Source organism: Camelus ferus, chromosome 5 (genome assembly GCF_009834535.1).
Source record: "Camelus ferus isolate YT-003-E chromosome 5, BCGSAC_Cfer_1.0, whole genome shotgun sequence".
NCBI lineage: Eukaryota > Metazoa > Chordata > Mammalia > Artiodactyla > Camelidae > Camelus > Camelus ferus.
The window spans coordinates 64,398,893-64,425,156 of NC_045700.1; the positions used below are offsets into that span (position 1 = coordinate 64,398,893).

Here is a 26,264-nt window from a genome sequence, read left to right on the forward strand (position 1 = left end):
TTCGGAAAGAGGCTTTTGGGGGGAGGTTGTGAAACCTAGAGTTTCCAGTGATCACTATGAGAGGGGTGCCTGCCTGAGAATGAATTCAACACAGAGGAAACAGAATTAAAATTTGGAAAAAGAAAAATTCCTGGTGACATCTTTTGAGAGCCTGGATTCAGAGTTAAAAAAAGAAAGATTCTTAATGACCTTTTTTGAGTGCCTGGCTAGATCTGCCTAGTTGGTTACTTGAGCCTCAAAATTTGCCTTTATACTTAGCCCAACTTGAGTTTCTTTCATCTGCAACAGATAGCATCCTGCTAATACAGTGGGGATAGGGCCTGACACAGTAGAAAATTCAGCATATAACTGTAGCCATCTCTTCAAAATTTTTCTTTGGTTGGATCAAGCAATATATATTATATTATATTATATTATATTATATTATATTATATTATATTATATTATATTATATTATATTATATTTATATTTATTTTATTTATTTATTTATTTATTTTATTCTTTTTTTCCCAGAGAAGAAGAAGAAACAATCCCAAACTATCAGTTAGGTGACAAGCAATTTTATTTTGCAAAACAATCACTATACAGCAACAAATACATTTGCAAATTTTGATTGAAAAACATGAACTAACTACAACCAGCCATTGAAGAAATGCCTTTCTATGGTAACAGGCTCTAGAATTATCAGAAGAAAGAAACCCCCCACAGATTTGTAGCGGCATGTTGGAACCTTGGAATCCCAGCATACAGAGTATACTTTTTGTTGATTTTTTTTCTTTTTGCTAAAGTTGAAGTAGATTTCCATGATTGACATTTTCTGAGTTTAAAAATAAGCTTTTTCCTGCAGAGGGACTTGGCCTCAACCTACATACCCAGGCTAAAAATCCTAGGTGTGAAAAACCAAACATCAGTGCTGATTTTAGTGCATCAGTCTTTGAAGGAATGCCTAGAATTTGCCTTTGCAAGCCATAAATCTATCTTTTCTGGCTACTTAGACCATGAATAGTTTACTTTCCTCCTTTGTGTGGCATGAAAAAATAGGAGAAAATACTATAGTTGCAACTATGTCAGAATCAACCACATTGAGATTATTCATTTAATACTATTGACGTGATGTTATATTTTGGCTGATAGTCCCATTTCCTTCTGTATGACTCTGAGTGTGTGGAGAAGGCCAGCTACCATTAGTCCATGTTTCCATTTAACCAAGGGCCTGCTTCAGCCTTCTTCAGCTATACCTAGTTGGTGTTACACAGGTGTCTCGCTTGTGGGTGGGATTTCAGCCCATCACCCTGCTGGAACTCAGCAGGAGAATCCAGAGAGAGTTGGTTCCTAAATGAACATGGCCTTTGAAACTCATCATGAACTCGGATCTCTCCTGCATCGTTGTAAGGTACCCAATTATTGGCTGCAGGTGACCCAGAGAGAGAGTTGGCCTTTTAACTCTTCACAGCTCTGGATTACTTATGTATCTTTAAACAGGTTCTCAAAGGCTAAAGCCAGAGAGAAACTGGCATTAATAGATCTAGAAGTGGAACTATGAAGCTTTGATTTCTAGATCAGCGTATGGATGTCCCCACAAGAGTGGTGTTCAAAAAGCTTAATTTGTGTCGTTAATCTTGAGAGTGAAGGCAAGATGGGTTCCACCCTTTCTTCCCATAAGAAGACGTTGAGCCTGTGTTTCCCTCTTTTACAAAATGATCAGTTTCATTTTGTTAACTTTTTATAAAGAACTGCATTTCTATATAAAGCAAGGGCATTTATATTTTTATAAATCATTATCATTTTGCTGTGATTTGAAGCAAACATTTATTTTAATGCCAAATCTAATTTGTTGGTACTTCAAAAAATCTTTATTTTAGACATGTATTTGTAAGAAATATTTTAATATGTAGAGCATGTTTACTCATTCTTAGTGTTCATAAACATTTTAAACCAGTTTGAAAAAAAATACTTGTTTCACAGTTTAAAACTGTTCTAATCAGCTGTTAACTTCTTTCTAGACTTTTAATCACTATCTAACTCTATCAAACACATAAGAAAATACTATAAGCCTCCACACAGCTATTCTTCCTTCTCCTATTTTCTGGTGCATTTCAAGGGAAGCTGATGAATAAAATAAAATGCCCAGATTGGTCAAATCAAAACTCAAAGCAATTATCAGGCAGAAAATAGACACATCCATAGGCCTGATTAGTCATCTCTAAGTTTTTGACTGTGCTATAAAATAACTGACCTATAAATCGCTTCAGAAACATTTGCCTACGTAAAACCTCTTAGTTGAGAATGAATGGTGCACTTTTACTCTTAGTTTTCTTTTATGGAAGTCACATTGGTTGCAGTGTCCAATGGGTCACAAAATGGGATCCGTGTGTCTCTGTCTTTGCATCCCTTGGCTTCTTTTTAAGATGCTACTATATCCTAGCTTGTTGCCTCAGTCCATGTTCATCATTTCCTCCTTTATATATGAGAACTGACTTGGCTCAAAGGGACCAAACAACTACTGGACCATTTGCCTTTAACTGTTTAGATCCAGCCTACCAGCCCTGAGCAAGGAAAAAAAAAAAAAAAAACAAACAGATAAACTACTTAAAAGCATCCATCCATCCTGGTAACTCATTACCTTATTCAGGCTATTGACTATTTCATTGCTTATTCATAAATCTAAGATGAATGATTTGTGAGAAGAAATAACTGATTTGCGATTTCTGGACTACATATAAAGTCAGAATAGTATTATCTACTGATAAATAATAGTAAGTAATACAGTGTTGCTTTATAGAGTGCAATGTTGGAGTCCTGAAAAACGGATTTAGATATCTGCATCTCCAATGCTGTGTACCTACAGCTTCTCAAAATACCATCTATTTCTCTTCAGGTCAAGGGATCATGACTTTGGGTAAGAAAGCCAAATACTTCTGTTAGATAATTTAGTAAACAGGTACTATTTGGAAGAATGGGGTAACGTGCCCCAAACTCCCACTATAAGTTTCAACTTTAGCAAATGGAAAAAAAAAAAAGGAAAAGAACTCTTAAGAAGTCTGTTTCATGAATGATTACAGGAATAAAACCCAAACTATTCCATGATTCAAAATAAGATAAATCCATAATCCTAAACCAACAATCTGTAAACCCTTTTATGTATAACTGGACCCACCCCCACAAATTCCATGTTGGTGAAAGTAAAGAAAAATACATTTTTCTAGCATCACGGGAGAGACTTGTATCTGGCACTAAAACAGGGTAATAGCTTTGAGTTGTTACAGGAAGCAACTTCATGCTAAAACTTTTTGTCTTTTTTAACTTTTTTTTTTTTTTAAAATAGGGAAAGAACCTTGCTAACATCTACTTTCACATACCTAAAATTGCAACACCAAAGGGTGCAGGAGACACAGATACTGTGAATAAGGAAGTATAATATTCAAGTATATGAGGAAGTATCACAAATGGCCACAGAGAAATATATATATATATTTATATCTATAATACTGTATCAAACAGATGGAAAGGGAATGTGAAACTGGTAGTGTGGACACACATCTAGCTGATCAACTGACATTCTAATCAGACACGAGTCCATCCTAACGGAAGTGCTTCGTTCCTAAGAGATGCACTTTACATGGCTTCCTCAACCACAGCTCAGATGCTTTGTAACTATTTTGTAATTAGTTAAATAATTTATTGGATTGACTTATACTCTGATATAACTATCCAGGTCCCAAATGTTAATAACTTAATTGAATCTTTCTTCCCATTTATACAAAATAACGCTTAAAAAAAAAAACCTTATTTCTTACACGCTCTTCCCTTTCTGCAATCAGCCTCCTTGATTTAATTTAACCTGTAATAAGTTACAACGGGCAGCTTTTATCTTTTGACCCAGCAACAGAATAGTGAAATGAGCAGCTTGGATTTTTAACAAGGCTTTTCAGAATGTAGTGGACAGCCTTCAGGCACATGAAAGGTAGAAATGCAATTTTTAAAATAATAATACTCCATGCAAAACAGAGCAGAGCAAAAATAATTGTCCAATTGTACTCATGTAAAGCCAGTGTCTTCCTGTTGCAAATGGAAATCAAGTCAATTTCTGCATATACTATTCAATTTTTTTTTATAAAATGGTAACAATTACTACAGTTTGGAAATGAGATTATTTATTTCATGGTTTGTAAAGAATGAATATAACACCTGCTCAGAGCCCACTCCTGCCAAGCGCTCATGCCTAAATAGTATTACTTCAATGCTAAGTGAGAAGTATCTCACAAGCCCTGCTTAGCGAGTGCGGCAGTGACGTCCTCGGCCAAGGTTGCAAGCTGAGGGGACTCGAGCAGGTTGATGCTTCCGGAAGAGGAGACGTTGCTGAGCCGCCGGGGGGATGCCACGCTGGACCTGCCCGGGGACTGCGTGATGATCTCGGCCCCATGGTCCACACGGGCCTTCGCGTGCTCTCTGAAGTTCAGCTTTTGGCTGTCAATCTGTTCAAGACAAGCATCAGTCCTCATTAACTCAAGCGTCTTAACTGTCCCCACGCTCTCTCTCTCTGTATCCCAGAGCTGATATGTCACTTCTATGCAGCTCTGCTGTCCCTGCTCCTTGGGAGCCGTTATGATGAAGAGTATTTCAGAAGGATTTAAGAAAAAAGACAAGATCAGCTCTTGGCTTAAGATCTTGTTTCTTACCTTGACGTTTCCACCTCCAGGTACGTGGTGAGCGTTGTCAAGCGAACCGACTTTAGCTTGGGCCTTTTCTTTGAAATCCAGTTTCACGCTCTCAATTTTCACACGCCCACCACCTGTGTATGAGAGGAGAAAGGCTTTTTACATGCCTTGCTAAAATTAAACCTTATATTTGTGGTAACTATCTCCCCAAAATGATTATAGTAGACAGACCATCTGCAAACCACAAACTTAACTCTACTATCCTTCTGACCATGGGTGTGAAAGGAATCTTTTAGAATTTCTAGCTCATACCATTTTCTCCATACCATCCAAGAGAGTGATGGTATCTTGTACCATCCTTTTTGGTACCATTATATGGATTGCTTCACACAGTAATACTTTTCTCCTCGACTCGTGTCTAGCCTAAGATATCAGAGGCGGTTTTTCTTAAGATTGTAATGGAAGTATCATATGTATGCTTCCTAAAACTTGGAACATTTAGTCTCTTGTTCCTATGGGAGCAAATTAAATTGAAACGAAGCTTGCTATCTTTTTTCATGGTACTAGGTCACTTGTCCAAAGAACAATTAGGCTAGCATATACGTGCATACGTGGGTGAGATACTCATTTGTAAATTTTCAGCATTGATAGTTTGACTGAGGAAACTGGAGTCGAGAGCTAGGTTGTTTAAGAACTTCCGTTTTAATTAGATGGAGTGAAAGGAAGAGAATTTTAGGCGAACCCATTCTTGTACAGATGCCAGAGGACCAATCCGACACTGACTCTGATCTGATGATATTGAGACAGAGATTTGATCGTGCCACTTCCTTACATGCTAATGAGTCTGACACTCGAGGACGTGCTGACAGATGCGAGTGCCACGAGCCAGCCTTCAGTGACACTCCCCATCTCTGCACGCCTTTCTCAGGCTCGTGACTGCAAGGAGTTCTACACTGAGGAGGAATTTGTTGTTTTTTTTGCCTGTTCTTGAGTCTGTCTGCTGATGTCTTTCACCTGGAAAAATGAAGCTGGATTAGATGCCTTTGCCTGTCTTGGTTTTGTCTGTGTGCATTTTGGGGAAGGCCAGTGGTGAGCCATGTGATCCTCTACTCTCATCGCATCTGTCTTGGGATTTCGGTTTGGGAAAAATACCTGAGGGACTGACTCTATGGAAACGTGGAAAAGGCTTTCCAGTTTTGGACTCTTGATGCTTATTTATCTCTGTAGATCAAAGAGAAAGGTCAGCTAAAGCTTCACAGGTCTCTTTGGCCTTGTGGTATTTTTCTCATGTGATACCTAGACATTTATATTAACATCCAGTTACCTAGCCAGGGGCACCTTGAAACCGTATGGTGTTACTGGATTACATTTTGAAGATTCACTCATTCTTCTCCCAAAGGCTTAGGATGTGCATGATGTCATTTAACTCGTGCTTACAGGAGACATGCAGTGGTCCTCCCCTCACAGGGTACGGGGCTGCTATCCTTCCTACATTTTACCGGGCGCCGTGGGTCTCACTTGTTGGTTATAACAGGATTAGTGTGATTCATAAAACATACTTGTCTTGGTTAGAGGCTGGAGGATGTTGAGCTTTCAACTAGGTGAGATTAACTTTTTTTGGGATCTTGTTTTTCTATTTTTTGGTAGCCTCTGATAGAAATGATCTTTTCAAGTTTTCTTTTATGATGATATATTGTGACAAGGTAACCCAGTTAACATTTTTGTTGAATTGTATTTTGCGAGAGAGAAGAAAATAACAATGTAATATTGACCCAAAATATATTCTAAAAGGAAGCTGGAGATGTCTATTTTTGTTGAAGCCCTATTAGGTATTTTTATGTAACTATTAGAGAAGCCCATTTGAGTTCAGAGATCTTCGCCTTGAGTTCTGAAGAATTCTGGCTGCATCAGAAATAGACACTGTGAAAGACTATAATTCTCATCAAGCTTCCTATGTCCTGAGGTGAAGCTGATAAGACCAGATATGTCAATCTGTGCCTCTGGGTGTTGAATTGTTTCCTTTATTTTCCCCTGAGACATTCCACATTACAAAGTAACTTTGTGAAAAGCTTGCTGTTGTCAAGGATCGTTGTGCTAACACTTCTTTATGGATTTAGTCATCTGATTGATTTATTATGAAGCAAGAGCTAGATTTAGAAATATGTGAGAGCCCGTGACAGTAGCCTTTTCTAACCAGCAAGTCTTACACAGAATATTTCCTTATCTATGTAAGATTTTTCTCCAGATCCCAGGTGAATTTAACTAATTGTATACTTACTGTCTTGAATTAAAGAATCCAGTATTTTCTTTTGTGTTCTGGAAGAAAAGAGGCAGTGTGGCCAAATACTTCCATCACACTGTTGGCATAGTACAAAGTAAATTAAGTGTTTGTGGTCTTAAGTTACAGACGGGCTCCATGTGGGAGCGTGTCCTTGCTGTCTCATGAATGACAGAGAAGCTGATTCCAGGGTAGCAGCTCTGAAACTAGTAATGGAGATTCTTTATACAGAGTTCCTAACTCCTTGATCTGCTTTATGAATACTCTGCCAAAGTGAAACCCAATCTCTAGACATGTTCCCAATGCATGTATCTGTTTTGAAACTTACCTATCTACCTTTGTTTTTTAACTAATAAATTCTTCTTAATAATCTGGTTAGAAATCTCACTGGGCTCAACCATTCTTTTACCTTGTTCTGATAACATCTGAGACAGCGATGAATGGGAATAACCTATTATCTGGTTTAATTAAGATGCCAAGCATAGGTGGTTAAAACTGATTGCTTCCTCTTGTCCTTCAATTGTATTTATCAATTGTGTCAAAATATTCTGAAGAAAATTACAAATTTGATAGTTGTCCATTATTTACACACGCATGGAGGTGGAATTTAGCAAAAACATATTACATGATAAGAAAAAAAGGCTCAATATGTTAGATTCACAAATTAAAGAGGGAAAAAAACCGCAGAAAGTACGAATACAATTCTACTTCAGAGCACTAGTCCTATGAGATATTCTAGAAAAACAAGAAGTCCACAGTCAAATGAGTTGGAGAAACACTGCCTTCTACTAAGGATTCACAATGCTTATTGAGCTACTAAAGGATCTGGGAAATTCAGCTGAAAAATACATTTTTTCAGCTTTGCATAAGTCCAATTCCTTTTTCACATAATGTAGAAAAACAATTTCTTGAAAAATCTTTGGAAATGCTCCTTTCAGCCCATGTGTTATGTATGACTACATGGCCCGATGTATTTTATAGGCTATGTATTTCAGAAGAGCCCCAACAAGCATGCCAAGTGTATAGAGATAAATGCATCTTATGTACCTTTTAGTTTTTAACATGTCCTATGGTATGTGGCCTGTTCGTGGTAACTTGAGTTTACTTGTCCAAATGGAGATGGCTTGAAATATCTAATTTAAGTTTCTATTAATAAAAGCATGAAGTATCAGGTTTGGAAATGTCCTTCCAATTAGATACTTCACAGCAACAAATATTTTGTTTGTCGATTTCTTGAATCCAATCAGTATCTCTCAAACTACTGAAAAGCACCATTTACCTGGCCTGTGGCGGATGTTCTTCAGGGAGCCGCATTTGGAGGTCACATGACTCAGGTCTATCTTCTTGGTAACAATCTGCACCTGTGTGAGCCACAAAAAATACGCTTAAAATAGTTTAGACATGAACAAGCCCCCAAGCTCATACATAAAATCTAGAGACATATCCAAACTCACAACATAAAGCAACATAGACATACACAGGAAAATACAGTCTTCCATATGGCCTCCCATATGTTTGGTTGGAAAGGAAAACCCAAGTGAAAGAAAGTCCTAGAATAGAAGATTTTATTAGTAGAAAACAGATCATGCCACAAGGGGACAGAAACACCTGGATTAATAAGGCAAGCTTCCCCTCAGAGAATGAAGCCACACCGTGTTAACCTTTCCATAAGCAAAGAGCCACATGAACAGAGAAATTATTCTTTAAAAAGTGATATTTTACTTAAAGGTGACCAACACTGCTCATAAATAAAAAAAGCCCAACATTGTTTTAAGAAACAACAAGAAAGCTCTAAACGTGCTTTTCTAAAATATTATCGTCATGTCTTGGCTGAATGGAATTTTTCTTGCACACCAATTTATAAAGTGATTGCAACATTTTTTCTTCTGTTTTACTTAAATGATTTTATCTTGGTTCCCAAGTGTGGCTCCTGGTTCATTTGCATCAGAGCACATGGGTATTACTGAATCGGACACTGTGGAAATGAGGCCAGGGAACTGGCAGACTTGAACAAGTGATTCTTCTTTAGGGGAAAGTTTAGGACTACTGTTTTAGAGGTTGGAAGCTCCCCCACTTACTTTAAGATCATCAGTTGTCTCAGTTTATCCTTTTCTATGTGGGTGTTTTGACCAGCAGCACCTATAGCAGAGAGCAGCTGGGTCCACCCTGCTATACCCTCAAGTTATTTACCAGGACTGAGATTGCTCCTGTGAGAGCACCACGTGGTGTGCACGTACAGTCAGGGCCACAGGGAGGAGGGCAACCACGTCCCTGTAAATACTAAGCCCTGTACCCTAGAAGGAGCCCAGCAAACCTTGCTGTGTGGTCTTCCCACATGTGACACTTTCATGCTCCGTGGAGCTACTCTGAACATCAGGTGACAGCTCCTGCTAGGAGGCACTGGCTTGTCTCTCCGTTCACTGCTTGACTTCACCTCTGCCCAGCTGAAGAACAAGGAGCCAAGACTTACTGGACAGATGAGAATTCTGGGTTGGATACTCTGTAAATTACTTGAGTCACAGATGGCCAAAATCTGAAGTTTAGGTGACAGGATCTGTAGTACAGAGAGTCAGCCTGTTCACCTGTTTCACTGTTCTAATTTTACAGAGAACCACGCTTACTTTAGCTGGAGTTTGCCTGTTTCAACTCTTCCTCAACCACATTTGAGAAACGTGGATTCATCTTTTCCTTCCTTTCATAGGATATTATTTCCACTCAATTTAAGAGACAGGAAAAAAAAATCCCATCAAGACGAAGGGTGTACTGGGACTTGAATCCTTTCACGTTGAATTACAGATGAGCCCTGCTTCACCAGCTGTGTATTATTCCAAATGATATCCCAACTCTCATGAATAATAAAGCACAAAAGATTGACATTATATACTTTGGGTACTTTCAGGCACAACAGTCTTTGCCTCAAGAGTAATTTAAACGGAGCAAGAAAAGTGTGTGTCCAGCTGACGTTCGCAGGGCAGTAGAAACAGCGTGAGAAAATACCTTGAAGCCAAAGGCCAGCAAACAAAATCGGCAAGTGAAGAGGGTTTTCCATCTCCCTGAATCCCATGGCGTACCACCTTGCAAAAGCAAGAAACCCACTGATGATCTTACAGGGAAGGATGGGAAGCCCATTACCGAGAGTGCGAGGGTGACAAGCTCCCACGCCCGGGGGACCTGTGGAGCAGCAACCAGAAAGGGGGAGTGTGCTGGGGGGGGGGGAGGCAGGAAAGGAGATGAAGTGCTGGCTGTGCACGTGTTTCCACACACTCAGGACAGCTTCCGACAGAAGCTTCTACTTACATTTCCGCCCCCAGCAGAATGTTTGATGTTATCCTTTGAACCACATCTGGACTGAACCTTGCTAAAATCGATCTTCTTGTTTAAAATCCTAACCTAAAAGGAATTGGAGGTAACTTCACTGTACATTTTTCTCTCAACACGCTGGATGGAGGGAAGCAAAATGTGTGGTGCCGAAGAGGCTCCCAACACTCTTCCACCTACGTCATCATTTAAGAGAAAAAACTAACACCGAAACAGAAGAGCAGATCTAGCATATAAACATGAGCCATTTGCCGTCCCTACACCCAAAGGCCAAATGTATGAGATCTAGGTATCCCAGCTGCAGGCAGGTGTAATCTGGAGACAAGGAGAGAAATAGAAAAGTAAAACTGAATTATCTGGGTGGAGGAGGCTTCCAATACTGTGGGCCACACTGAGACTCAGGGCCACTCTCTGGAAGGTCCAGTAGTCTAGTTCAGCCCGGGGTCCTGAAGGATACGCCAGTGCCCCATTTCCCTTACCCCCTGCAGCGTTAGCCGTCACAATGAGGAATCACCTGCTACACCTGACGTGACTGGATGATTGGTCCACGTAGCACAGGTGAGGTTCACAACTGGCCTGTCTGGATGCTACAGGAAAGGGTTCTCACTCATTCAAGGGAAGGAGTCTTGGTTTCCCAAGAGGGTCACCAAGGAGGCTCTGGGCCTCCTTTATTGAAAGGGCTTTATGATTCCCTTGCAGATGTGGGTCGGATGCCTTCTGAGAGGCCTCTCTCTGACGACTGCCATTAGCCTTGGATTCAGTGTGGAAGCACTCTTCCCATTTTGAGAGGGAGAAGACCAAGGACCATTAGTTAGCTGACTTGTACTAGGTCAGGTAGAAGTGGTCCAGGCCTTGGTTGGGCCCAGCAGATTTGAGGTTAGGGTTTATTTCTGTTTTCAGCATTCATCTTGAAGACAACAGCAAATCCAGACACTAGCAAAACCAGATCTAGGAAAGTATTACTCTGGTGCAATGTCATGCGTGAAGTACTAACGCTTGTGACTTCTTTCACGTGTCTTCTGAATTTTGCACGTCTTGGAGGGCAGATAATCAGTGTAAGCATGGAAGGAAAGGTTTACCTTTGTTGTTATTTTTTTGTTTGTTTTATTTCACTTCGGCTACAACTACCCCCCAGTAGCTAAAGAGAAATGTTTTCAGTGCTTTAGGGGGCAGTTTATCCTCATTAGAAAAAAAAAGAAAAAGAAAAAGAAATTTACCCTAAATATAAAGCTGTCTCCAAGAATGGTATCACTTCTCTTGATATTTGCAAAAAAGAGTATAAAATTCAAGAGGACAGTAAATCCTGGCTATTTTTAACTAGATAAAACTTAAATTGCAGCGTCTGCCTAACACTGACAAGATGGCTTGCTCCTTACAGGGAAGTATCACCGACAGCTCCCATCAGCAGCCCCAGGGAAGTGCCTTCTGTCAAAATCTGAATTCAGAATATTTGATGATTGGGCCACTCTTTAGGGCATAATAAAAATTCCAATTTAAAAAAATGGGGGATATCACAGATTCTGTATCTAACAGTAAGTGTAGTGGCACTGTGAGAGTTTTACATAAACAGATAGCTAAAGTCAATAAGGGTCACTACATTTCAAACCTCCCAGGTAAGTTATTTTTAGGAAGCAAATATTTTTTACTTCTTATTTCTCATAATAATACTCTAAATGATTCTCCATAAGGATCTAATAATTATTTTGGCAATGAATTCATCTAAGTCATTTTTCTAATACTCAGGGATAGACTGGGTCTCATATTTCATTTAGAAATTTTAGTTTAGAGATCATTAGAGTTCCAGTCAAGTGACTCATTACCAAGTGATCAAAAGCCAAATGTTAAATCTGACTCACTTGTTGCAAAAACGGAAATTCCAAATTCAGTTGCATAAATTTGACTCTTCACATTTAATCAACTGTTTGACAATTTTTATGATTTCCAAAACAAATGATTCAAACCCAAAAAGGACACATGCAATGCCAGCATTATTTAAAGATATTTAAATCTTAAAATCCTAAAACTTAAAGGCCAGCTTCTGTTGACTTCCCCCAGAGTTTCTAGAGAACCATAGATTTTCTAGTGAAACCCCTAGCTGGTCTTCTTCAGTGGTAGACCTCAACTCATGTATGCTCAATCTATAATGTGAAGCAGACTTCTGACATGCATTAATGGCACATTCTTTACATAGTTCCATATTTGCAATAACTTTACAGTATATTGCTTTGGTCCAAAATAATGCAAGGTATAACGTTCACCATCTTGCATGATGGTTGAGTGGACAGAAACAAAACCACTTTGGGCAGTGAATGTTTGATGTTCTTTAAGATTTATGCTCTAGCTTGACAACTCGTATCTGAGCCCCCACCCAGTCTGTGTGGCTCATGCCTCAGCAAAATTACAAAATACTTCATTCCAAACATCTCTCGGATCATTTACAAATAACGCCTTAGTTAAATCCACAAATACCAGAAGTTCTCAGAAGTCATTCCATAAAATAGAAAAAGAGATGGGTGCTGTGAAGGATAACGCTTTATTTCAGATTAGTTTTTAAAATTTTTTGATTTTTAATTTTATCAAAGTTGAATTTTAGCTCTCTGTTCTCTATGGATAAATCAAAATAAAAATTACTCTCTTTGGGGAGGAATTTTCATTGAGCTTTTGTTTTCCTAAAACCTATGTCAAAGGAAAATTATTTTAACATCTGAGAGACTGCCTAGAAAAAATATAACCAACTTATATCTGACAAATGAACTAATTTCCTATACTCGTGATATGAAGGAGAAAAATATTTGAATAATCATTATCCAAGATTAACTCTAAACCACATTTTAATCTTTATTAATTTCTTTCAAGAAAAATTTTTACTTCTACAGTTAATGCAAAGAATGTGACAATTTTTCCTTTTGCATACTTTCCAGTGAAAGTTAAATGTCAACTGGATCATCTTCTTAAAGCTCTGCCTTGTTCAAGATTCTCCCAAACTCCCTATTTCCTATTACATCAACCAAAACTTTTAGCCAGGCAATCAGAATTCTCAGCAATTCTGATTTTTCAGTCCTCTCTTAATATTTCACATTTTGTCCAGACTGTGTTACAGTCCTTACTTTAAGAGTCTTGTTTACATCTTCAAGTTCATCCCTATGTTTTCTTTATGTTATTCTCTCTTGCCAGAATGCCCTCATTCCAAGCTGAGTCTGTTAACAGATCAACCTTCAATGCTCAGCCAAATCAGTGCCTGTAGCAGGAGGCTGGCAAAAAAGGATTTCATTCTCATGGGCAAATATTGGTGACTTACTTGCATATGTCATTGATTTTTCATTTACATAAGGGTCATGTAAGAAAGAAGAGTTATAAAGAATAGGATGATGTAATTGAATAATTAATCCAAATTATTTTATTTTACTTTTTGTTTGTTAATAATTCTGTCTATTCCTCCACCATGCCAAGAAAGAACAGAGTAGCTACTTTGTGGATATTCTTGGTGTGACTCTAGCTGAATTTTATCATGATGGTTTGGTTGAAACGATCTGCCACTGTATTCTCTCTGTATGAAAATTTAATTGCTCTTTTAGAGAACTTAGCTTCCCCACCCCGCCCCCATCTAAGAAAGGACAGGCAGATAAAATGCAGGACATATGCCTGCAGGCAAGAGTAAATCTTTCTAACTAGAGGTTAGTTGGAAATATGAAAGATGTAAAATGAAAGAAAATATAATCCTACCTTATACTTTCAGTAAAACAGTTTATAAACCAGGGGCATTAATCACAATGTCAACTTGAATTTCATGAGCAAATAGGAATTTGATTTTTTTGGACACTCTCTGCCTGCTGCTTTTTTAAAATAAAAATATTCACATGTCAGCTCAAGACAGCAAGATATGAAAAGTAACTAGGAATCCAAAAGTTTGGATTCTGTTCTTAGGAACATCACAATCTGGTGCCAGGCCCCTCAGGCATCCTCTAGCTATGAACCTCAATTACAACATCATTTCTTTCTTTCTCCATCCAAGGTTGTCTTAGAAAGAATTTTTTTTTTTTTAGAAAGGTGGTGGACAGTGACACTCAATTTCAGTTTTATAGGGGATTAAGCTTTTCCTTTGGGTTTGCATCATTTCTCAGGAATGCTTATGAAGCCTTGCATTATCAAAACACTTTTCTTTCTCAAAAGTGTTTCCTATTCCATAACATTCGATTTTAATGAAAACCATCCAGCCTCTATAGAGTCCAGAGGCATCATACATTAAAACAGAAATATGATCACATCAGCTATTCCTGAAGATTAAATGTTCCCTGGAACTGATAATGTTCTTCAAAGATTCACCCATTAACAGCTCTGTGCTCTGGGCAAAATGCATACAGGTACACAAACCTTACAGTCCTTTCCAAATTTTAATGAACTCTACCTACACTGACCAATAACTTCTTTAAAACTAAGTGTATCAAATATAAACAATAAATATATTTCAAGCACATTTAAAGAGACATAATATTTTATGTCAAAACATAACAGTTCCACAGAACTCTAAAGGAAAAGGATAGGGTAGAGGACCCATGAAGGTATCAGCTCAATTCTCCTGTGTAGGCTGGGTCACAAAGCACAGAAAGTAGCACCACAGTGAGAAAACCCTAGGGTGAGTGGATAATGCTGAAACATTTGGAAAGAACTTTCTGGTGAAACAGATACTGAGTTTAGTCATTAGACCCACTGTTAAATATTTTAAGTGGTCTGTCAATGGACGCTGGAAGGAAAGTTACAGACACAACAGTTACTGTGATTCATGAAACTAACAGATAATGAGTTTTATCAAGTTCATAGCCATAATTTCTTGACATTGCATTTTTTTCTTTAGTTTCGTTTTTTAAGATATTTTAAGGAATACTGGACCAAAATGGTAAGAAAGTAACTTTTCAAGAGTCTGTTTAGTTGTTTGAAAACAGGTACCTGAGAGTCAAGGCTGTTCCCATGCCTTTACTTGGTTTGTAAAAGAATAATAAACAAAAAGACTCTACAGGTCTCAACTTTGTAAGCCTAAAGTAATAATTTTCCCATAGTTTTTAATAATTAGTATTTATGAAGTCGAGCTTGAGAACTTTGCATTACCTTACAAAAGAAACTCGAATTATAGTTATAAAAGTGCTATTACATAAAGACTGGGTCCCCGATCTCAAGGAGACTTCATTTTGAGATAATGATAACTTTAACAGCAAAAAATGCCTTGTCAATAGAAAGTAATGTATACTGGTGAAGTTTCTTTTTTTTTCATGCTGGGTTGACTGACAGTATTTTAAAGTTAACAGGGTATTTTATTATTTGTCTTATTTAGCACTTATTTCTAATCTGAAGGAGACAGAAAGAAATGACTTGAAAAGAATTTTAAATAAAGGCAAGACACTCAGGGAGGACAAGAAAAGAAAACAAACAAATACTTCTTTTCTGCCAAGACTGTGGAGACCATGTGTTACTGTCATCTATTTCCCTTTTGTCATAGAGTTCCCAGCAGAGTCTTAGCAGATGATGAAAGAATAAATATGCAAATGAGGAAAAACTAAATACGCTTTAATTGTTCTCTTTTTGTTTATAAAATTTATAACTTTATAAATTTGCCTATATGTTAAGAGCACTTGGTCAACCTTCACAGTGGTGACAATCATAATTTCATATGAGAAAAAAAAATCCTATTTTGCTATAATTTACTAGCTGTCTCCAGAATTAATTCTGTTATTTCTTGAATATAAAATTGAAAGTAACCATTCAAATGATCATGGAAAAGCCAAAAAGGTCTCAGGATAATGCCTAAAACTTTATAAGAAAATATAAAAAAGATTCCACCCCATAGTTCACTCATTTCATTCTTTCCTTCCTCTCTCCGTTGCTCTCTCTTCCCCAATTACACTCCTATTTCAGAAACACTATTTTTTCACTCAACTTCAGCTTGCCCTTGTGGCACAAATATTTATAGAATCTATTAGAGTAGCTACATGAATTTTTTTGATGAGCTGCAATGCAAAATACTGTCACATTCTAAGTAGAACCATGGATTTGAGAGCTTAAAGGTAACCCCATAGTCTATATAAATGAGGAGGTACTATGTACAAAAACAAGTATTATTTTGTTGCTTCTATTCTACAAATAAGAAAGCTAAGGACCAGAGAGGCCAGTATCTAAGGTCACACAGTAATTTAGTAGAAAACCTGTACCAAGAACTCAGCTCTTACAATTTGATCTAATACTCTTTTGGCCAAAATTCACTGTGGCCCAAACATGGGAAATTTCTTTGGGTAATAACTGTATTGGCATTAGGTATTCATACTCACTCAACAAGTCACTAGAAAGAATGCATCTCTCCATGCATATGGAATACGACCTTCATTCAACTTTCATTCAACAAATACACAGAATACCTACCATGTACTGGACCCTGAGGACAAGATGAAACTCATATGTACTGGATCCTGAGGACAAATAAAAACCACCCCTGATTTTACAGAGCTTACGGTCTAGTAGGTGAGACAAGACAGACATTAAAAAACCCAGCTATACAGTGGAATGTACAGTGTATTGAGAGGCACTGGCTACAGTATTGAGAGACATCAGATAGAGAAAAGAACAGATGCATGGAGACCAGTTAACAACTATCTCAGCCACATCTGCAAGAGATAATGTATCCTGTGCTATAGTGGTGCAGAGGAGACTAAGAGAAATGGGCAGATTTAAGAGCTGTTTGGGGCACAAAATTATTACCACTTAAAGATGGCCAGGATATGGGATAAGGGAAAGGGAGATTAAAAAAAGAAGCCTCTTAGATTTTTGATTTGGCAATATTAAAGTTCTATTATTTGAATAGGTATAATAATATTTAAAAATGATAATTGAATGTGAACTTTCTACTCTCAAACATCAATATGGCATTAATCACACTGATTTTAGAACCTGCCAGGCCTGCTTCCACCTCAGGGCAATTGTATGTGTGGTTTTCTCTGCCTGAAATATATTTCCCCAGTTATCCATGTAGCTTACTCCTTCACTTCCTTAAAATCTTTATTCAAATATTACTTCTTCAGGCATTTCCTCATCACTACCAGAAATGCAATTTCTCCTGAACATATACAAAGTCTCTTCCTTGGCTTTGTTTCTCTCCTTCATACTTTCTTACATGTTTTTCTTATATAACTTTTTAGGGGGCTTACTTTTCCTTCCAGAAATGTAAATTCCATGAAGGTAAGAATTTCAGGAATTTTTGTCTGTTTTGTTCACTTTTATATTCTCAGTACCTAGAACATCTCATGGAATATAATAAGTACTCAATAAATACCTGTTGAATAAATGATTGAGTAAATAAATGTACAACTCTGAGTTTCTGGAATTATTGAGGAAATAGAAGACAGCTCACCACGTTACTTTAAAGATGACAAGTTGATTTTAGAATTAATATTTCATTAATATTTTAAAACCTTGATTTTTAGAATTATTTTAAAAATAATCTGTTGGAAAACACAAAAAATATGAAAAAATGCAACATAACTTTTCAAATTTAATGGTCTTAACTTCTCAATGGTATATTAATATGACATATTATTTACATCAAATTGTTTCATATAAATATTTAAAAGTTCAGAGACTTCAAATTTCAGTCCTGATATGATAAACCTGGCATGAAATGGAGTGTTAGATACAATTACCATTTTAGTGCTGTGCCACAAAAGTTGAAGCAAACAAAAAAAAAGACTAAGGTATATAAAGTTGTGTATTTGTAGACAAGTGATATTCATTAAATACAAAATTACAGAACCTAATTTTATAGCTCTGCCATTAAAGGATGATACTGGAAACCCTATGTCCAAGATGTGAGGACTTTTATTTCTTTTCTGTGAAAATGTGAAAGTTAGGTTATAAGGAGCTGAATATCTCTGAGTGCCAATTTTTCTTAATTCAGTGGACCCATACAGACCTGAGAAATAGAAATGAAGATTGCTTTTTCCCTAGAATGTAAGGATATGCTTCATAGGTTCTAGTCTAATGGATTTATCTAAATAAATTTTTAAGAAATGCTATGGCAACACCGACTGGGAAAGTAACAGGCTGATAAATTCTACAAGATTCTTTACATGAAAGCTAAGTACTATTCTTTCCTTGAACAGGAACGACTTGCTTGAAGATGCCACCATCTTTAGCCCTGCTGACCTAAAAATGACTGACAGCTCCATGAATAAAGCAGAAGTCCATAATTCACAAGGCAATCAATCAGATCCATAGACATGGCTTCAAAGAGATCATGACCTACCTAACCATGCTCTCCAACAAGCTAAGTGAAAAAACAGCCTCTGTGAAAGCACCTTATTAGTAACTTTCGACTATCACAAGAATACAAAAACTCTTGCTTTGTATCTTCCTAAAGCTGGTGGGGGAAAAACAAGAAACCTGTCAAAACATGTAGGAGTACTCCATATAAATCAAAGTGCCTATAAAAAAACCCTGACTCATAGATAGAAAAAGTACCATTCATTGAGTTGTTGCTGAAATCTTTTTATACCACACATTTAGATAAACACGTTTATTTTCGTACCTTTGTTTAAACCAAGCAGCTGAGTTCTTAAAAAGCTAACACCGTGTATTCTAAAATTTTGGATTTTGATTTACTATAGATTAGGGAGCTAAGTACACTGAGATTGTTTCAAACTAATGTACTTAATAAGATAGTCTTACCTATGCCTTGAGTTAAATTAACCAGGCTCACTATCTATAGTGAATCCAAGATTGCGTATGTTCTTTCCAATAGAATGAATTTACATTTTAGCTAAAAAGATTAACTTTGTTGCTTTCTGGAAAGCTCCTTATATCTTCAGCTAACTTATCTATTCCATTAGGCATTGATTTGCCTCGCTGAACTGAGTCCTGAGCCAAGCTTCTTTGACAATAGAAAATTGGACTTTAACAGAAGAGATAACGGCCATAAGCACAAAACGTGTACATATGCTAGAGCAGTAAATGTTCAAACTGAGGCAAATAATAAAGCTTCTCTACTTGGAAAGCTGCTGAATTCCCAAGACACATATATCTTTTATTATACATCTCCTCTGCCTATTCTTAGTGATTGCACAAACTTTAAAACAACAATAATAAAGCATTTAAAATTAAATCATACACACGCAATCAAACCAGTATGAATATTATGACAATAGAGCCTGTACAGATGAACTGAATTAACTGCATTAAGGTTACATCTACCAATTTACTCCCATCTTCATTAACAAGAGTTATGTGACTGTTTTTCATTATAACTATAGATGACATGTCCATGACAAAACTTGGCTCCTATAGAAAGTATTGTTATTGTCCTGTCCTCTTCAATGATTCTGGGTTGGCCACTGTCCATTCAAATATCCTAGTATATACAATTTACAACTGGGGACAACATGCTACTGGCTTCAATTTCCCCAACAGGGTGTATTTATGAATTCTCAATCAGATAACAAGAGTCTTTAGCATATCATCTTGATAATTTCTAAGAAGCTTTAGCATAAACATTTTTCATAGTCATTTTATAAAGTTGAAACTTTATAGCCCAGTCAAAATCCCCAGTTTAACATATACAGAAAAAGACCCTTTCCTCATGCCCTGTATTTGAGAAGATCATACAGTATAAGGAGGCTTTTTGGGGAATGGTGTTAAAAATGTTGAATGAGATATTTTTCCTACCAAGGCAGTTCAGCTGTAGTGCATCTCAACTTCCCAATTCACTTCCTCTCTAATTTAAATGCATTGATACCATCCATCGCAAAATAGAAGGCAAGTACCTTCCTTCCATCTTTTTCTTATCTTGGTGAGGAATTACCTTCTGCTTCTCCAACAAAAGTCACTTTGTAACTAACTCCAATGTTCTAGATTTCTCCCAAGTCATCTGAAGCTGCGACAGGACACTTTTGCATCAGGTTAACACTTGCATTATGGAGCAAGAGATTTTCTTCAAAACAAATGACATAGTGATTTTGAGGCTATTTTTGTTCTTTCTATAATTTTTATGTCATATGTCTTCACTAGCCCTTAATTACCATAATCTCTAGGGCAGCATTAGTTCCGCTCAAAAGAACATCTTGATACCTCTTTTATGAATTACCAAATATAGTAGAAGTCAATTAAAATTAGACATAGAATTATTCACAGCCAGATATCATAAAGAAGCAGAAAGAGAAAACAAATAAGTCTACATTTTTGGTTGGTTTAACTTCATGATTCTAGCAAAGCTGAGGCTAAAATCACTTTTTTATCTTTCTACCTTAAAGAGTTTTTAAAAATAAACTCATATATTGTCAAATTATATCAATGATTATTCCCTTTCTATTAGATTTTCTTTTTAGTTTCAATAAAATATCTTTGAGATAATTAATATTCCCTTGTGATTCTAAGAAAAAACAGATTCTTTTAAGCATCAATATTTTCCAGAAGATAAGCAAGTAAATCTCACATTTAGTTAAAGAGAATACTAGAATATTGGGATATGTATAAAAAGAGAATCACTTTTAAACACATATGATAATTACTCTATTTTAAGGGGTAGCTCAAAAAAGCTAAAATGATAAACTTTCAAATTGGTACTAAATCAATTTTATTCAACTTACTCTTTTCAATGAATTATGTATAAATATAAAAATAACGTGATATTTGGATGTTTTCAAAAGCCTCAAAATACTTCCTTCTGGAAATGCAGAACTATGCGTAAATGCAAGAGTAGGAGATGTTTGGAATCATAGGCTTAAATGTGGTAGAATTTGTTTTTGTTTCTTTTTCTTTCTTTTTTTTTAATTTTGCTTAAAAAGTGTTTCTTGTAGCTCATATTTTTAATAACATTTTTCTATGAAAAATCATCTTTTTGTGACTATATGATTATAGAATGTTACAGTTGTTCTGAAAAGGGCATAGTGAGTCCTTCCTCCCTTCTTTGAGGAAAATTTTTCTTAACTCTTTGGACTTTCTTAAGCAGAATCATAAGGAGAAAGCAGAGAAGTTTGTTGCTAAAGGAAAAAGCAATATTAAATTTTGGTTTCAACAGTGAGTAGGAGTCCTTGATAGCTTCACGTTTTGGCAAGATATTTCTTCTAAACCTGCTGAAAATACATTTTTTTTTTTTTTTTTGGCATGAAAGAGGGAACCAGAAATCAGTGGCAGAAAATATAAGACACAAGAAAAAGGGCAGAAGAGAATACTGAGGCTAAAAAGAAAGCCTTTCTTGAGATATTGAAAAGGCATCACAAATTTGTTAATGTATAAAGGAAATTACTGCTTTCTCTCTTCTTTCACAGCAAGGATGAGTGTTTTATCTCTTCATTGATGATAAAAGTCAGACGGTGGGTATATCAATATCACAAGGGAAATATTAAATGATACTTGTATTGTCTCCTTCCAGGCTAATTGCTTTGTCCAAACACATAAGAGTATAAGCAAGGTTCAGGTTAAAGTAGAACTCAAAGTCCCCTGGTTGGAAAAAAAATGGGAATGTTTGCTCTGAAGCTGAAGTTAAGAGTTAACTAGGTAGAGTTTTACTAATAACTGTATTCAATACAATTAATCTTACATAGAAGTTCTAACAGAACCACACATAACTGTCTGTTAATTATCAACACAAATATCTGCTGTTTGCGATGCTTATGCGATAGCAGCCAGAAAAGAAACTTGGTGAACCATGCTCTGATCTGGAGTGAACCTGGGGAAATGGTAGAAGATGTCCTAGGAAATCCTCGGAGAAAAGGAAGGAGATAAAAATCCAATCGCTAACAGTCAAATGAGCTCACAGTCAGGATCCAAAATAGATCACTCAAATTCATACCAGAGATGTAACTTTAATCTCTTAAGTTCAAATCCACAAAGCAATAGAGGGACACTCAGAAAAGATCTGTTAGATCAATTGAAAGAGGCTTCTACATGGTTAAATCAATTTTTATCTAAAAATAACCAGAAGGGATGGATATATCATATGATTTCCACCATATGTTATAAGCTAGCTTTCTCAGATAAGCTCCAAACTCTTAGCAATAAATCATAACCAGTAACTCTTAAAGCTTCCATCTCCCTTTTGTTTTAAGAACCGTTAGCCTATTATACGAAGATGGGCCCCATGATGATTAATGGGATTTTACTTCTACAGCAAATATGGATGTTCATGTGATTCTTACCTGTCCCCCTTTAGGCTGGTATTTGATGTTGTCAGTCGATCCAATTTTGGATTTGACATTCTTCAGGTCTGGCAGTGGTTGGTTAATAAGTCGAAGCTGCTTGGGAGTCGCGGGAGATTTTGGAGGCGTACGTATAATGGCGACTTTCTTCTCACTGGGCACCAAGATGGCAGACTTGGGGGTTCCTGGTGTGTGAGGGGTCCGGGGATAGCTAGGGGTTCCAGGAGTGCCTGGTGTGCGTGAAGAATAGCTTGGTGGGGTGCCAGGAGTGATGGCGGTGGATCCAGGCGTAGTGGGTGTTGAAGTACCACTTTTTCCAGCTCTGCGAATTGGCTCTGACCCTAAATTAACAAACAAAACCACAGTGTCAGAAAGTTCCCCCTCAAGACACTGGTCTTCCCGTCGATTGTTAGAATCCATATTCATTACATTTCTAAAGTGTTCAGAATATTTAAGAATTACAGCAATGCTCAAAAAGTGAGAACCTCCTATGTTTAGATTCATAAACTTGGTGACATTCGATTGAACATGCATTGCTATCAATGCGAAGATCATACCTGGAATTTAGTCTTAATTCTCATTAGGAGTGTGTCAAAAAGTATTTTCTATTTATGTGACCATTAAGTCAGCCTTTAGTTGGAAAAAGAGCCTGCACTGAATGTTCTTTGTGGGCTCAAATTTACTGAGGGTTCCTTGATTGATATGCAGACCATTTGTTCTTTTGTGTAGTAAGTTTATTCCAAGATCCAGGTTGATATACAATATAAAACTGTGTATTTAGATCATATACTTTTGGCCTGTGTAGAAAAGTATTCAGCTCTTAATAAAAAAAAAAAAATCAGTTCTCTCCTTAGAAAAGTGGGATGTTGTCACAATTTATTCACAGTGAATCTTGTCCCAGATTGTGTTTGCATGTATTTCCTTTATAAGGAAACTTGTCTTAGCTCTTATTTACCAAAAAAAAAAAAAAAAAAAAAAAAAAGTAGGCTATTTTTGCACCTTATTCACAAAGAATCTTGCACCAGACTGTGTTTTCTTCTATACTTTTCATTACTGGTTTGCAGTTTGGAGTCAAATCAATAATCCCTCACTGTCAAGTATTCAAGATACTGCAAGATGCATTTCTTTGCCTCAACTTGGCATTAACCTCATTTTATCATTTAATTCCTTTCCCCGTTTTCCTATGCCATATTCCTCTCATATTATCTTACAAAGCACTTTTGTGAATACCAAATATTTGATAACCAAACATACACACATGCAATAGAGACAGCTCTTACTATTTCTAATTTAACAATGGGGACATTGAGGCTCATTTACCCAGATACTAAACTCTAAGCCAGATATGATATTTAGCTTAATATTTGTTGAACTTTCTCTTAACTCTAAAAATCTTTTCTCTTAAAATAATACCAATAATAGAATACCAATTTATGTTGTTTACACTTATTATACAAATTCTTTCACTTTTAAAAGTATTTTATATAGGGGCATGATTTTTTTTTTTACTACAGATTTTTATTTTTTACTACAGATTATGTTTACTTTGTAAAATCAACGAGTCTTCAAGAAATTTTGTAGAGGATACAGATATAACTCATTAATTTTTAAAGTCAATGAGGTAAAAAGGATCTTAAGAGTCTTAAGATGATGTAATTCATCATCAGTATAGAAAGTTCTTCTTGAGATGGGGGACAATTAATCTTTGCTTAAATATTTCCAAGGAGTGAAACTCAAGAGCACTTCTTAGAAAACTGTAGTGTGCAGACAAGGTAAATCTATCCACTGGTCTAGGGTACATCTCCTGGAGAAACAGAACAATTTTATTTGCTCTCTCAGTCAACAGTTTTCACGTGAAAGTTGCCCTGTGTCCTTTTGATCTTTTGGCAGAGGCAAAGCATAGGTAGACTCTTCAACTGACACTATAAAATTGGATATGAGAAGAGTAAAGTGATAAACAAGTAATTTTTCTTGCTTTCCACAAATATGACATTTCAAGACCAGGATAATACAACCACATTCAACTTGGCTTTTTGTAGCTTCCTGGCCACAAAGTTTGTTCATGGACCAAAGTTTTGATGTTGGTTTGAGTCAGTCACTATGTCCTGAAAAATCTCTTCAGAAACCTTATTTCTTCCTCAAATGTATTCTTCATCACTTCATCACTTTTGGATAACTCAGGTCTTTTGGGGAGAGGGGTCATCTCTGTATTACTTGCTGCTATACTAGCGCTGGTGTCTTTCATGGGGTCTGAACAGTAGGAGTTCAACATATTTTCTTTATTAATGGTATGAGTTTGATTCAGAATTTCAGTGTGCTGAGGTGTTTTTTCACTTTATAGAGATTGAGTTGAGGGAATATTCTGGATGTGCATAACAAGTTTTACTAAAAGAAATATAATTTTCTAATAGTAAGAGTTTTTTCTTTATCCCTAGAAAATGGCTTTAAGCTTTGAAAAAGTAAAGGATGGAGGTTTTGTGTTGGATCTGGAGAATGAGGGGAAAAAATCACAAATATTAAGAAGGTCTTAACACTGCTGTTCCATAAATATGATCAATTTTTATTATAACAAATTAGTTCTAGTCATCAAATATGACAAATTTGAGTGTTTATTCTGAAATAGAAAAGGTTAGATCTAAGTTACTAAAACAATTAAAAATATTTATGGATTACTGTATTACACTATTTTTTTATTCATCTTGTCAACTCTTAAATGACAATATCTTTCCCTCTTCTTGGGCTAAATGAAGTTCCTGCATAGCATTTTCTTTAAACCTTCAACTGCTGTACAAAATGCTAGAACATTCTGGTGTGCAGTTAAGATGAGAGGCAAATGGGAGGAGGCAAATTGCTTGCTCTGCTAATTGTCCCTATGCCTTTTAGCTATAGAAATAAAACAGACCCATGTTCTTAGATTATCGGAGTATCAGTTATGTTTATTACCAAATAATACAATGCAGCATACTTATGACTGTAAGTAAAGTTAGAAGGTCAAAATAGAATTGGCTCAGAACATAAAAAGTAATTTGTATACAGATACATTTTAAAAGGCAGAGCATAGTGGCTCAAAGATGTGGATTTAAGGAGAAAGTGCCATTTTGCTTCCACAGCAACAAATACAAGCAAAATTCAAGGTGTGCCTTTGGGGAGCATTTGGTGCCTTTATGTTGTCTCAGCATCCCTGGTGTTATTGCTGATGCCTAATTCCAACTCCAGATATTTGGAGTTAAATTCTTTTCTCTGGAGATTACTAACCCTGAAATGTCTTCTTTGCTAGTTCATTTGAATACTTTATATGCGTTAAGGTGAAAAAGAGTTACAGTGATTTCAAAGTGTTCCTAGCCCGTATTTCAAAGGATGTTAATGCTTCACGAAACCAAACAGTGTAAGGTACAATTGCTCTCATTATAGTAAGCACTTTCATTGTAAGCAAACAAAACAAAACAAAACAAAACACTGTCTAAGTGTCATACAAAATAGTCACACTTGAAGTGGGGCAATTACTATTAAACATTTAAAAAATAAGTGGTGAAGTCAACGATGATGTGAGCAGCAGCGATTTCCACCACTTTGTAATGGATTTTGAACGACAGAGATGTGATTCTCCAAATGTTTCCACCATTTTGTAATAGTTTTTAAATGATAGGGATAGTATTCTCCAAGTGATTCTACAGAACAGTTCCCTAGCACTATTTCTTCCAAATAAATATTAAGAGGATAGGTTGTGAATTTATTAGTGGGCTAAAAACCAAATTCAACCACTTACTAGCTGTGTAGTATTGGATAAGTTACTATCTTTAAAAGATCAGTTCTCTCATCAGTAGATTTAATGAGTTTTT

The 26,264-nt window shown here is 36.4% G+C and overlaps 1 protein-coding gene across 1 annotated transcript in view; it reads right to left on the reverse strand.

Annotated features, from left to right (window-relative positions):
- Positions 1-544: 544 nt before the first annotated feature.
- The window catches only part of MAP2 (microtubule associated protein 2), a 137,033-nt gene continuing 111,313 nt past the window's right edge, over positions 545-26,264 (reverse strand). The window contains 5 exon segments of the mRNA XM_032479968.1: positions 545-4,476; positions 4,681-4,793; positions 8,217-8,298; positions 10,235-10,327; positions 22,426-22,766. Coding sequence (XP_032335859.1) covers positions 4,261-4,476; positions 4,681-4,793; positions 8,217-8,298; positions 10,235-10,327; positions 22,426-22,766 — 845 coding nt within the window. The 3' untranslated portion in view covers positions 545-4,260.